General features: G+C 47.7%; 2 protein-coding genes across 4 annotated transcripts in view; both read left to right on the forward strand.

Moving 5' to 3' along the window:
• The window catches only part of LOC308387949 (tight junction-associated protein 1-like), a 28951-nt gene that overhangs the window by 1672 nt on the left and 12623 nt on the right, over nt 1-14656 (forward strand). Inside the window, exons 2-5 of one of the 3 annotated variants that reach the window (XM_080868356.1) lie at nt 5652-5817; nt 8504-8569; nt 8910-8959; nt 11347-11514. In XM_080868356.1, the coding sequence (XP_080724482.1) occupies nt 11395-11514 (120 nt within the window). In that variant the 5' untranslated portion in view covers nt 5652-5817; nt 8504-8569; nt 8910-8959; nt 11347-11394. Of the gene's footprint in view, nt 1-5651; nt 5818-8503; nt 8570-8909; nt 8960-9006; nt 9139-11346; nt 11515-14656 lie in introns of those variants that run through there. The other 2 variants (XM_080868357.1, XM_080868358.1) reach the window with 2 other exon arrangements.
• LOC308387954 (uncharacterized protein) lies at nt 11527-14655 on the forward strand. Its single transcript, XM_080868368.1, has one exon. It carries the CDS (start codon nt 11590-11592, stop codon nt 12631-12633), a length of 1044 nt encoding a protein of 347 aa, XP_080724494.1. The 5' UTR covers nt 11527-11589; the 3' UTR covers nt 12634-14655.

A 14656-nucleotide genomic window follows, 5' to 3' on the forward strand; every position in this document is an offset into this window, starting at 1 on the left:
TTTCACTGATCTGAGCTCAGTTACTAGACAAAGCAAACCGGCTTCAGTGAGTTAGCATGTAACAGCCAGAGGTGGGAGTTACCGCACGACACGACGTTATCGCGATACTTCGCTCACCACTCGACGTTATTGTGTCGAATTGAATCAGGTTATCAAAATTCATCTTTGATAATTTGTTTGATCCACAATGATCGTGTTTGTCCCGCATCAGGTTTTTTCTCTAAAAGACTGACGGTGGCGTCCGATGTGATTGAACGGGCTCCAGTTATTTCATCGGTGCTGAGTTCTGAAGAAATGAATGGTCTCCAGTTTTTATGGAAGTTTAATTTGAATGCAGAGACAGAATATCAACAAAATCACGTCACGGTTTTTCGTTTGAGCCAATTTAAAATAAGTTTAGTGTTTTTTCACAGTGGTCATGCTATTTAATAAATTATTGATATGTGGTGGTCCTGTGAGAATGGCGAGGGCCAGCAGCTCTGACCATGCCCCAGCTGAGATACATACATGTCCTTCATTCACACTTCCCAGCAGTCCCCACAAACATACAGTAAATACTAATAAACAAAGAGTAAAAACACGAGCGACTCCAACATTAACTCGTGAACAGTTGGCTAACAGACGCGTGTCCGTCACACATGGTGATGGAAACTAGGGCTGGGTATCGTCACTGATTTCTAGAATCGATTCAATTCCGATTCACAAGGTCCCGAATCGATTCGATCCACGATTCGATTTAATTCGATTCGATTTAAATCTGGGAAATTTTGACAGTCAGAAGTATAATTCAGATCAGAACATTTACATATTTTTGTATCTATAAAAAGGAAGCTGACACTCGCAAGACTTTATCCAAGGTGTGAGCATCACAGCAGAGGCCTTTGTGTCAAAGTAGCTGAAGATAAAACACAGAAAAACATGAAGGTGATTTTCCTGGCCTGGGATTTTATAAAAATATTCTGCAGTACATCAAAAACAAAAGAAAACCATTAATTAATGAACATTACCTCTGACGTTACAGCGGTTTTATTAGAGACACGGCTAAGCATTTTGCATTTTGAATAATATTAAAAAGTTTAAATTTGTTCAGTATTGAACAGCAGAAATGAGGTTTTCTTTTCGGAAGAATGTAAAAGGGAAAAAAACAGCGGCCGACAGCCTGTAAACAACAGTAGACTTGTGCATAACAAACAAGCGAATAATGAAGAAAGCGAAACTGTTCGAGAGAGAGAGAGCTGCGCATCGCAATGGAAGCAAAACAGTAAAAGTGAATTCATGACGATGTTTATGTGAAGCGTTCGGATCTTCTTTTGCTGCTGGTTCGGTCAATATTGTTTGGAGAGAGATCAAACTAACAGCTTTAGAATCGGCGCATAAAGGGCGTGAACACAAAGCGCCGACCCGCCGACAGATCAGAATCAGCGAGCTGTCGGCTTTCAGCCCCGACTGTGAGAAAGGCGACATCTCACTGATTCTGATCCGCTGTGTGTTTAAGTCTATGTGCAGAATCCCTGTACCTGCTCTCATTTACTGTTTGGTGGTTCTTGAAATTTTGTGAGATGTCACCAGAGATTCTGGCATTTCGGACAAAATAAATTTATATTAAAAAATCGATTCAGGATTTTAATGAATCGATTTTAATCGATGAATCGATTATAAAAACCCACCCCTAATGGAAACGTATGCCCTTTCTCAATTCTCAAGTACGCGAGTCCGCGCTCGCGTTCTCGGCGAGTCAATTGTACAATTGGAACACCAGCGTACTCGATGATGTCACAGGTCCAGAGTTTTTACTGCCGTCGCCTCTTAATTTAACTGTGATTAATATGTTATGAAGCTTAACTTTGATCTCAGCCAAACTGATTTACTCAGGAACAAATAAAACACTGAAATGATGATGATGATCTAAGAGACTTATACATCATGTTTAACCTCAGTAGTGAAAGACTGCGGGTGCTTTGAAAATGATGTGCTGGGAGTCCGCTGTTCTCGCCGGGTCTAGTGACTCTTGACCTCCCAGTCAGCTATCGAGCTGGTCACAGACGTCTCTGAAAACATCGGAGCACTTTTGCGAATATGTGATGTCTTGATAAATCGAGCAGATATTTGAAGTTTACACAGCTACATCCTCACCTGAAAATATTTTGAAAGTTTTTTTTGTGACCCAGAAAGAGTAATGCTTTAAAGGTTTTAGCCGCGCTCCTCCGCCATTGCCGCGTTTGAGTTTTGGACGAAATGCATTCTGGGATATTTAGCTGTACCAAGTCCACACGAGCCACCACCGATGCATGCTCGATAAAACGGGCGGAGCGAGAACACGTCCGGGAATTTTTCTCAGCTTGATGCTTTGAATTTGAACAGTACTTGGTCTCCGACTGACGACGGATCACGAGTCCACGAGAACGCAAGTACGCACCAATACGCATATTGAGACAGGCCCATAATCTAACCAACGTTACATTTATTGCATTAATATGTGAGATGTTTAAATTTTAAATACTGAGGGGACAGTAACCATGGAAACTCTCAGCAGAGGCAAAAACAACACATGCAGTGGAAGAAGAGAAGTTCTGTGTAATAATGAGAAATGACAGGAAACGTATCGATTACATGAAGAGAGGGAGGTGCACAACATCGGAGGGTCAGGAGCTGAACGCCAGCCTGTGTCACACATCAGACGCCTGATGATGCTGAAACTGCAGCACCTTTAGACAGACATCCAGTGTTCAGCTTCGCTGTCTTTCCATTTCAGGTCGCCACAAACACACAGACAGTGCGAATAAGTATATAGAAGAGAGATTCTACTGGCTCCACTACATTTGTCTGACTGACTGTGTCGGGGTAAAATAAATTCATAACCTGTGATCAGCTGCATGTTTCTGATAGAGTCATGTCGTGTCACTGTTTTAAGGTGGAGCTTTAAATGGGCTCGTTTTTCATCCCCAAACAGAAAGTAAACACAAACACTTCCAGCTGTGTTTCTTGGTTACAATCAGGCATTAAAGCTGATTTTTATACACATTTACATATATATGATTGGTGCTCCTTATTTGTATAGTTACTCTTTTATCAGGAGTACCATCACCGTAAACTACTCTGATATACTTTTTATTGTTGCTCAGCACTCGTCAGACAGCCTTCAGCCGGCTTGTCCGTTTCTAACCCGAGGGAATCTGGTTTCTTCTGTGAAGCCATCAGTAGCATCATTCCTAATAGATGTATCAGTTTCTCATGTATTCCATTATCCGAGCGTATGACCGGCATATAAAGTAACGACTGTAACACTGCATCAATTCCCAGCATCCTATTTTTGAACACGTTTCCAGCAAAGAAGTAATGGACGCCGAAATATATGTGTCAACTTCCTGATCTGCCCCCGACCACAACAATGCAAACACGTGACATCAAATATGATGTGACGCCGTACATCGGCCTGCCTCTTGATATATAAAGCATATAAACACGTGCAGCAACAACTTGGCACAAACACATCACGACCGTGTCCTGACCTTTATTTTCACTCTGGTGCTCAGTAACTCTGCTCTTTGTACTTTTGACTTGAAGGACATCTCCTTCAAGTAATACACAGTAATACACAGTACAGCTGTCTGTGACTTAGGGCTGCCACGATTACGTCAACTATCAAAATCGTCGACGAATGGTTTAATAGTTGACGCGTCGTTTGAAGCTTTGTAAGATCCCAAAAGACGCAGGAATAAGTAGCAGGATTTAAGAGTGTAATAACGGACTGAAACAGAAGATGGCAGCACTGCATGTACAAGGATGCCAGCTGCCGTTAAACCCCGAAGAAGAAGAAGCTGTGTCCGGTATCGTAGCTGTGTCCAAATTCAGGAACCGCATCCTCCTCTGGCCGCATTTGTAGGCCGATTACGTTACAGCGACACGACGAAGACTGTCCACATTCGAAGACTCCGACAAATGCGCCAGATTTGAAGGATGGGTCGGGTGTATACTTGGTGGCCCAACCTATCCCAGAATTCATAGCGCAGCCCAGCTCAGTTTCCAACAATGGCGGCAGCTAGTTAGTTTTAATATTACTCTTATTATTCTTTCTGGGTCACAAAATAAACGTTTAACATATTTTCAGGCGAGAATGTAGCTGTGTAAACCTCAAATATCTGCTCAGTTTATCAAGACACCGCATATTTTCAAAAGCGCTCCGACGTTTTCGGAGACGTCTGCTACCCACTAGCTCGATAGCTAGCCGGGGGCAAGGCTAACTAGAGCCGTGAGAACACCGGACTCCCAGCAAATCGTTTTCAAACCCACCGCCGTCTTTCGCTGCTCAGGTTAAACATGATATATGAGTCACTTAGATAACTTAATGTTATTGTTTGGCTTTTTTTAGTATTTTATTTGTTCCTGAGTAAATCGGTTTGGCTGAGATTAAAGTTATAGTTTTTACACAGCTGAATAAACGTCAAGCAGACAGCTGATTATCAGAAGTGTGAGATGCTCGAGAATTTACTCCGGTGTCCTGTTATATTTTAGATAGCAAGGAGTTTATTAAACTTCACCGAAACAATCTGCAAATTTCATTTAAATTTAATAAACTATCATCTTGTCTTTATTTTTAGTTAGCACAGACCTGAAACACTTAAAGCTGTAAGCTAATGATAGTTATATAAGAGCAGATGCTGCTGGTGCAATAAGCTGTACGTTTTACGTCCAATGGATGATGATCTGATTAGTCGACTAATCGCAAAAATAATCGGTGACTAGTCACTAGTCTGAGCAGCAGCAGCAGTGAGTCAGTCTCCACAGGCACCCGTGTTAAAATAAACATGTTTAGTCTCTGTGGATAATTTCCTTCTTCATAACACAGGTATGGGGAGGATGTTTCTGTAACTCACCTGTTTTCATTATTATCACCTGTTTGAGGGGCGTGGCCTCTGACTGACAGGTGGATGATGACACAGGTGGATGTAGCTGCTACCTGTCTGCTAGCTTCACCTCTGCACCGTGTTTGTGCTGTTGGTAACTTTTGGAGCGTTTCTAATGACATCACCCGACCAATAACACGGCTGCTGGGAGGTCACTGTACTAACAGACCGTCCATAAAGGTGGAGCTCCTGTTTGGGTGCACACTGAAATTCTGGGATTTTGATTGGTTGCTGCTGCACCATCTTGTCCAAATATGGTCATTCCTAGAAACGAAAAGCAACGTGGAGGCAGAAAAAATGCCGAAATTAAAATGGCTGAAATTCAGCGAGGCTGTGTCCGTCTTAGACGTACAGTCTGTGGTGGCGTGTTGATCGTTGCTATGGTGAAGGAAGGTGTCGACACAGCGCCATCGAGTTGCTGCAGGCTCAGAAAAACATTCTTTGTCGGCTGGAATGAAAACAGGAAGTAGAACAATGATGGTTTCCTGCTCCTACACAGTTACTGCGAGCTGATTGGCTTACAGTTCAGTGTGTGCTCACCTGAGGCTACGGGGTGGTTCTCAGCGAGTTTTAAACGTGCCTCAGACACCTGAAGGCACCGCTGTGGGGACCTCTGGGGGAGTCTGGCTCGCAGTAATCTGATTACAGCATGAGACACAGGAAGTGAAGCTGTCCACCCCCCCTTTTGAGCCCCCTGCTGTAAGGTCTCATACACTGAGGTTACGGCTCTGGTGTGTGTTCTTGCAGGTAGTGAGGGACACTCTCCGTCATTTGTGTTGTTGTTGGAGTGACCAGAGGAGGAGGCGGAGCTCACAGTTGACTGAGACACCATCTGTCCTCGCTGTCTCATGAGGAGAATTGGACATGCTCTGCCGCTCGCAGGACACATGAGCCACAGAGCTCACCTGCTCAGGTGTGTGTGTGTGTGTGTGTGTGTGTGTGTGTGTGTGTGTGTGTGTGTGTGTGTGCGCGCGCGCGGTTTCATGTTGAGGTGAGTCACATTCAAACCAGTCAGCTGGTATCAGCTGTCAGGTGGAAAGGTGACTGCTGCTCGGCTCTGATAGGACGCCTCGGGTATCATCGTTAGCTGTGAGATGGCCGAGCGCTCGGGTTTCAGATGATTTCATTCGGTGTGATAAATCAAACGCACCCTCTGCTTCTTGGTGCCGAGGTCAGGGGCAGGATCCCTGCATAGGAAGTTTCGGTGACCTTTGACCCCTTATAGGGTCTCGGGGTTCCCTCCATTTGTTTGAAGCTAATCTCGCAGCACCGTCACAGGCCGCCATGCACTCGTCGCATCACAGCTAACAGCAGTTAGCTGTGATGCGACCTCTGCCACGCCCATGTTGGTTTAGGTTCAGGGCTAACTCTGGGGCAGCATCACTACTTATCTGATGCATTGCCATGACAGCTGATGCAGCAGACCCAACCTGTGTTAGATCAGAGTCAGTCAGCAGAAGTCTGTGCCTGTTGGCCAATCAGATGTCTAGAAACGGCGTCGGTGCTCCTGTTGGTGAGTCACGTTGACTCTGATTGGAGGCGCATCGGTAATTAAACGAGCAGAACTCGAGTTAACTTGAGTGCAGCTGTGAGCGCGCTTGTCTGCTGGATGCCACAGGAAGTGCAGTCACATGATCACAGAACCTGCGCCAGTCGGCACCAGCTCAGCTTCATGTGAGGTCAAAGGTCACGGAGTTTTACTGCGTTTTTACTGCGTCGACCTTCAGAGTATCAGCAGTATTACTGCTAGTATCAGTAATCCTAGTACTGCTCTTTAGTCGCACTAACCCTCTGAGCAGCTTTGTTATTTACTGGCACAGCAGTCACATGACCTCCGCCCTCACAGATCCATCCTACCCATAATCCTCTCTGAGTGGAGATAAACCTCTGTGGCATGTATATTGACACACACACACTCCCGCAGCAGGTGGTCATCCTGACACCGACCCTTGCCTCCGATTGGACGGTATTGATCACATATGTGTGATGGGTGCAGGAACCTTGTGGTGCATTGTGGGAGATGCGGTTTGCACCATCCAGTCTTTGTGATCTCGCAGACACGGTGCTGCGGCTGCTGGATTCCCAGCATACCATCTGCTGCAGTTTGACCTTCAGCCGTAGATGAGTGAGCTGTGATGTCAGAGGCAGGTGGTCAGCTGCACTTCCTCCCAATCAGACGGCCGTGACGTGGGCCTGCAGAGCCTGCGAACTGACCCGGGATCAGCTCAGCTCACTGTGTGTTTGGGCGAGTGTGTCTCTCAGGTGTTGAACTCCTCACTGTGATTGGTCAATGAGCAGCTCAACCTGCTAAATCAGTTCATGTTTACGTGAACACGTGTACACAGAGCAGGGCGATATGACCAAAAATATTTATCACCATATACATTTGAAAATTTGTGATAACGATATAACTGACGATATAATCGACACGAGACAAAATACTTTACAACTCCTCAACTTTATTAGTGCAAAAAACCCCATCAATGTATTTCCACTGAAACAAGCAGCTGTTTTTTATCTGCATTAAAGTTATATAAAAACGTAACAGTGCAAATTCCTCGCTGACAGTTTAACCAAAAGGCGTTTCCAGTGGAAACTGGCCGACACATCCTCAGCATAACCATGTATAACATCCACACAACTTAAAGAGGTCATACACACACAGTACGGTAACATTATGTTGAAGCACAGTACGTATCACTCTGCGAGTCTCCGCCTACGATAGCCGTAACGCTCCGACAATCCATCAAGCGGTGCGGCTTCGTAGCTCAGCAAAGTCGTACTGAAACATCTGACAGATTTTTGAGCGCCGTGCACATAAAATCGTCTCGAGGTCAGTAAACACAACCAGAGTTCATACATAAGGCGCACGGGATTATAAGGGGCTCTGTCGACTTTCAGAAAAATCAAAGGATTGATTTTAAGTGCGCCGTATTTTCCAAACAACACGGTAATAACGACGGCCCGCTAGCATGCGCTACCAAAAATAGTGCTTTGTTGTGTATCTGACGGACAAAAGCTAAACCAGTTCCACACCAGTGAAGCTGCAGCATTTTTACAAACCAGTTCAGGTTCATGGTTTCACTCAACGATCCGCTCTCGCTCTTCTCATTCTGCGTCGCCGCCATGATTTTTTCCGCCATGTGCGTATGTAAACAAAAGCACTGCGCATGCACGTTTTACCCATATTCTATCGCCATATTTCATTTTCTTATCGTTGCCCAACATCATACCGGTGTTACTGTGAACGGTGTGAGATGGCCCAGCACTACCTGTCTGACACACCTGTGCAGGTTCAGTCTTGGGGAATAACAAACGTGTTGTGTATATTTACATTTTTGCTCATAAATATGTTTCTGTTTTATTTCATTAAAATTTTATTTTTTATTTGTTTCTCCTCTGCAAACGTTTTATTTTATTTTCAGCCAAGTTTTTCTCACTTTGGTCTTTACTGGTGTGCACGTGTGTGTGCGTGTTCTTCGTCCTGCGCCTTGTTGGCCTCAGTCTGCTTCCTGTGTTGTGCGCTCGGCCCTCCTCTCGTGTCCTCTGTGTGGCGGCGGCGCTGACTCGTGTTTCCGTTCCTCCATCTTGTGTTTTAGGTACTTTCAGGCAGCGTGAGGGTTGCACGCCGGCAGGAGGAGGATCTGTGTGTGCGGACATACAAGGTGAGGATGTGTTTGCGGTCTCTGCTCTTTCCTGGTGAGGGGTTCAGATTCTGCTGCAGCCGTTGCATGACCAAAGCGGTCATGTCGATTGGCCAGGTGACATCTCCATGGTGACGCTGCAGGTAGCACTCACATTCAGCTCTTCGTTCGAGCTAACTGCAGCTTCATGTGGAAAGGGTGAAATCTGACCCGAACCCGCAGCCAGGATCAGCTACAGGAGGATTATTCTGAGCATCACTCGTGCTAAGCTGCTCTGGCCTGGATCAGTCTGACGAGCTCACACCATTGGCTCGCTGGGTCACGGCCGCACTTCCTGTCTAACAGCTGCTCTCTGTTTCAGGCTGGATCGTCCTGTGGATGACCTCCTCTCGGGACTCGCTCATCCTTCAGGTACAGACACCGGCGACCCGATGATGATGTCACACACACGTAGCACATGTACATTCACCTGTAATAGCCAGCAGAAGGAAGGAGAGAGACTAATCGCCCAGAGCGTGTAACCGAAAGACTTTCCGCAAGCCGCAGTAAGCTCCTCCTCCTCTTCAGCTGTCGGTCGTGTCATCACGCAGGTGAGCCGTTTGAGGGGCGTTTGTCCTTCTAACATGCTGCAGGTCTGTCTCGCCATCGCCGCTCTCAACTCCGCAGCTTGTCATCAGATCTGCACTGTTTTTGAGGTCATTTAATAGAGGAAAGGGCCCCACCCCAGCCCCTAATTACGTCTCCCAGCAAACTGACACATCCTTGGAAAGTTGGAATTAAAATTAATTGCAGCCAGTTTGTGATTAATTACAGCGGAGGGAAGGACCGCTCCCTGACCACGTAAAAGGTAGCACGCCTGGGGTGGACGACGAATGGTGGGTGTCTGCGTGGTGTTGGGGGACAATTAAATTCATACTTCCACCTTTAGATTTGAGATATTGTAGCTTATGTCGGAGAAGGCTCTCCTTTACCAAGGAAACCGAGACGGGAAGCAAAGAGACAGCGGCGCTGTCGTCTTAATAAAATGTCCTCGTCTTCCTCCTCACCTCAAGCCTGTGCTGACGTCATGGCGCTAACACACAAATGCATAAACGTGCTCATTTATTCCCCAAATTGTTCTAAGTGCTTATTATAATTACTTATTAGCAGAATAGACATGAGATCCTGCCGTCAGATTCACGCGTCCTAAAAATCCCACGTTCCCTGTCAAAGACAGTCTGGTTACATCGTTTATTATTATTTAAGAGTCCAGCAGCGTCGCAGACACTTCAGTCAGCAGCTACCAGAGGCTAACGGCTGCCCTACTCCCAGAAAGGTTCAGTGTATCGTCAGCAGCTGTTGTCGGTCAGCAGTGAGCTCCTCGGACTCCTGTCAGAGTTTTACAGGCGTGTCCAGAGGAAGCAAAGGCAGACGCTTCCCACACGGCATTGACAGCTGAGGTAAACGGTGACCTGACAGCCTTCAAAGATGGGAAAATCTCCCTCACTCACTGTTCAGCTGCCTGCTCTCTGCTGACCTCTAGTGGTGACATTTTACACGCAGCTGTCAGATCGATCCAAACCAGCAGCAGCAGGTTCAACACCGATCTGTGACCGTCTCAGAGGCTGAGTCGGTTGGCTGAACTTTGCCCTCTTTTCAGTGTCTTCCTCTTGCCGTGTCTCGTACAGTCTCCATCCCCATCATATGACATCACGTGGCCTGACTTTACTACCCCTCCATGCGTTGCTGTTGATTAACCTTCTGTCTTCATGTAAATGAAAGTGGGCAGGACTCGGGTTTCCTGTTGGCGTCCTCACATGCGGCGTGTTCTCCCGCTGAAATCAGTTCATTCATTTTCCAGTAGCTCCCAGTTCAGGCGCTGTGGTCCGTTTCTCACAGGCGTACACAGCTGATTTTAAACGCCGCTGCCTTCGACTTCACTCACAGAGCAGAGTTCATTTCAGCAACATCAGAGACGTCCGGAGGGATTTGTCTTTCGTGAAATGATCCAATATGAACTTTTAAAGATTGCTGATTTATAAAACATTAACAAAGCTTCAGGCGTGTGCATGTGAGCGTGCACATAGGCGTGTGTTCGTGAGGTGGAACAGAGGGCGTTTCCATCGTGTGGAGAAGCTTTAAAGGACGTTCAGTGTGACATCAGAGGTCCTCACAGAGGGGGAATGTCAGAGTGTGTGTGTGTGTGTGTGTGTGTGTGTGTGTGTGTGTGTGTGTGTGTGTGAGAGAGTGAGAGAGAAACAGGAAGTTGCACAGTGATCAATGGCCTGCCATTGGCTCCCCAAGGGCAGGACGCGGTCATGTGATGTGCATTAATTGGAGCAGAGAGTGGCGGGTGCGTGTCTGAACACTACATTCACACGTTACAAATCAGAGCTTTGACCTTTGACCTCCACATGCCAGTTGAACGTCCAGTGAGCTCACAGTCAGTCAGAGCAGAGCGCTGTGGCAGCTGTAATCATGTGACATCATCATCAGCTGTTAGCACATTAGCAGTGTTAGCTCCACTCTGTCACATGCTAACATTAGCGTTAGATCAATGCAGCTGCACTTCCTGTTCTGGAAACAAACGCAATCAATGAGAGGCCTGAGGGACGGACACGCATGCACACACACTTTACTGTAGTGGCGAGGGTGTATTTGATGCTGATGACGGGCGACCGAGCATCGATCTGCACACACAGAGAGAGGGTGAGGGGGCGACGGTTGCAACAGTCTAGTTGCGGTCGAGGCGTTGTGGTGGGTGGTTGTCGGGCGTCCGAGTCGTTTTGTGCCTCCTCTAACTCGTCTTCTCCTGGCAGGACTGACAGACCGACACGAAGTTACACAGGAAGGAAGCACGGCCTAGGATGGCGAGTGCGGCGCCGGCCAGGAAGCCGTACCGTAAGGCTCCACCGCAGCACCGCGAGTCACGCCACGCCCTGCCCACTGCTCCGCCGCCACCTGCACCGCAGCCCGACATCAATCAGGTAATCAAACACACTTTAAAGACACCTCCACACCCCCCGCAGCACCTTGTCCGTCAGCGGCTGTCTGGCGATGGGATGAGGCCTGGCGTCCCAACCCTGCCGCCGCCACTCTCAGACAGCGAGCTGGAGGTTTCCAGCCTTTCCAGCCTGGAGCTTTGCACCCCGCCGCCGCTCTTCAGAGGACATATCCACCAACCCAGCTCAGCGAAAACCGCGGTGGCGGGCATGACTGCATCCGGTCACGATGCCATGATTCCTCACCGAAAGCCGCGACCTCAGCGCGGCACGAGTCCTCGCAATGTCAAGACCTCCATTAACACAGGAAACCAGGCTTTCCTGGGACATGGAAGCCCCGCCCCAGCCCCGAAACACGCAGTGAGCTGCAACCCTCGAGGAAGACATCACCACCTCAATTACTGCATGAACGCCGCTGGCCGGACGCGGACCGCCAGCGCTCCTCGGAGCATCCTGAAGCAGCCGACTTCACTGGGTGTGGAGACCTATGACATTATCAGGAAGTTAAAGTCGGTGGAGATGCTAGATGACGGCAGAGGGCGGAGCAGCGCCAGCCGGTGCCCTCCGACCCGTTCTCTGGATCGGGTAGAGCAGCAGGGGCTGACCTGGCGGCGGTCCTCGTCCCCGCCCTCCCCTGTCAGGACTGACTGGAACTGGAGGATGCAGGCGCTGCAGGAGAAGGTCCGCTTCTCTAACTTCTTGGATGAGATCACCTGTCGGGTCCTTAGCCCCGCCCGCCTAACACTGCTCGGCAGGTCGGCTTCTAAAGAGTATATAAGCCTCGCCTCCCAGCGCCGCCACCCCGCCTACAGAAACCAGCAGGTGGAGGGGTCTTCTGCAGACCGGACTCGACGCTGGGACGACTGGGTGGCAGCGCTGCAGCGGCCCGGAGGCACGCAGGAGGAGGGGGCGGTGCGGGAGACCGCGAAGCAGCAGCAAGGGTACAGAGAGTGGGCGGGGACTAAACGGCAGGTGAAAAGAGGAGTTAAGGTGGACAAACCTCCTCTCTCTAATCTGTCACTGCTGTCACACATCAAGGTAGGTCCACTCCACCTTTACCCCGCCCCCAACCATTTCCTGTTGTTCTTTTCCTGCTGCGGGTGAAAGGTCACCAGTCCAGGGTAGCGGACTGGTCTTAGCGGTTCACACTGAGCTCATTAGTTATTGATCATCAAGATGACATCACACAGGGGCCACATACAATACATAGGACACCAAACTCCCAGTGACGCACTCTGACCTCTGACCTCGCTTTGACCTCTGGTTGTGCACCCCTTGATTTTTGTAACTTGTGATTGGCTCTTCAGCGGTTACTCTGCGATGTTGTCTCCGTGCTGACACCATACTGCAGCAGCTTGTTGCGCTTTAATGGCGGGTATACAGGGAGTGCAGAATTATTAGGCAAGTTGTATTTTTGAGGAATAATGTTATTATTGAACAACAACCATGTTCTCAGTGAACCCAAAAAACTCATTAATATCAAAGCTGAATGTTTGTGGAAGTAGTTTTTAGTTTGTTTTTAGTTTGAGCTATTTTAGGGGGATATCTGTGTGTGCAGGTGACTATTACTGTGCATAATTATTAGGCAACTTAACAAAAAACAAATATATACCCATTTCAATGATTTATTTTTACCAGTGAAACCAATATAACATCTCCACATTCACAAATATACATTTCTGACATTCAAAAACAAAACAAAACAAATCAGCGACCAATATAGCCACCTTTCTTTGCAAGGACACTCAAAAGCCTGCCATCCATGGATTCTGTCAGTGTTTTGATCTGTTCACCATCAACATTGCGTGCAGCAGCAACCACAGCCTCCCAGACACTGTTCAGAGAGGTGTACTGTTTTCCCTCCTTGTAAATCTCACATTTGATGATGGACCACAGGTTCTCAATGGGGTTCAGATCAGGTGAACAAGGAGGCCATGTCATTAGTTTTCCTTCTTTTATACCCTTTCTTGCCAGCCACGCTGTGGAGTACTTGGACGCGTGTGATGGAGCATTGTCCTGCATGGAAATCATGTTTTTCTTGAAGGATGCAGACTTCTTCCTGTACCACTGCTTGAAGAAGGTGTCTTCCAGAAACTGGCAGTAGGACTGGGAGTTGAGCTTGACTCCATCCTCAACCCGAAAAGGCCCCACAAGCTCATCTTTGATGATACCAGCCCAAACCAGTACTCCACCTCCACCTTGCTGGCGTCTGAGTGGGACTGGAGCTCTCTGCCCTTTACCAATCCAGCCACGGGCCCATCCATCTGGCCCATCAAGACTCACTCTCATTTCATCAGTCCATAAAACCTTAGAAAAACCAGTCTTGAGATATTTCTTGGCCCAGTCTTGACGTTTCAGCTTGTGTGTCTTGTTCAGTGGTGGTCGTCTTTCAGCCTTTCTTACCTTGGCCATGTCTCTGAGTATTGCACACCTTGTGCTTTTGGGCACTCCAGTGATGTTGCAGCTCTGAAATATGGCCAAACTGGTGGCAAGTGGCATCTTGGCAGCTGCACGCTTGACTTTTCTCAGTTCATGGGCAGTTATTTTGCGCCTTGGTTTTTCCACACGCTTCTTGCGACCCTGTTGACTATTTTGAATGAAACGCTTGATTGTTCGATGATCACGCTTCAGAAGCTTTGCAATATCTTGCATCCCTCTGCAAGATATCTCACTATTTTTGACTTTTCTGAGCCTGTCAAGTCCTTCTTTTGACCCATTTTGCCAAAGGAAAGGACGTTGCCTAATAATTATGCACACCTGATATAGGGTGTTGATGTCATTAGACCACACCCCTTCTCATTACAGAGATGCACATCACCTAATATGCTTAATTGGTAGTAGGCTTTCGAGCCTATACAGCTTGGAGTAAGACAACATGCATGAAGAGGATGATGTGGACAAAATACTCATTTGCCTAATAATTCTGCACTCCCTGTATACAGATGCGTGCGTGTGGTGACGGCGTGTCGGTAAGCCGAGCTACGGCTGCAAAGGGTATGGTGGCCGCTTCAGTCCGTCCAATCATGTGACAGTGAGACGGAGAGCAGAGCGCAGGGCGGAGTCCAGAGTGACGCGCATACACACAGTTTAAAGTGCAGTTTGTTGTGTGTCTGATGATGTCGTGTTG

This window comes from Rhamphochromis sp. 'chilingali' (genome assembly GCF_963969265.1).
Source record: "Rhamphochromis sp. 'chilingali' genome assembly, chromosome: 20".
In the NCBI taxonomy this organism is placed as follows: domain Eukaryota; kingdom Metazoa; phylum Chordata; class Actinopteri; order Cichliformes; family Cichlidae; genus Rhamphochromis; species Rhamphochromis sp. 'chilingali'.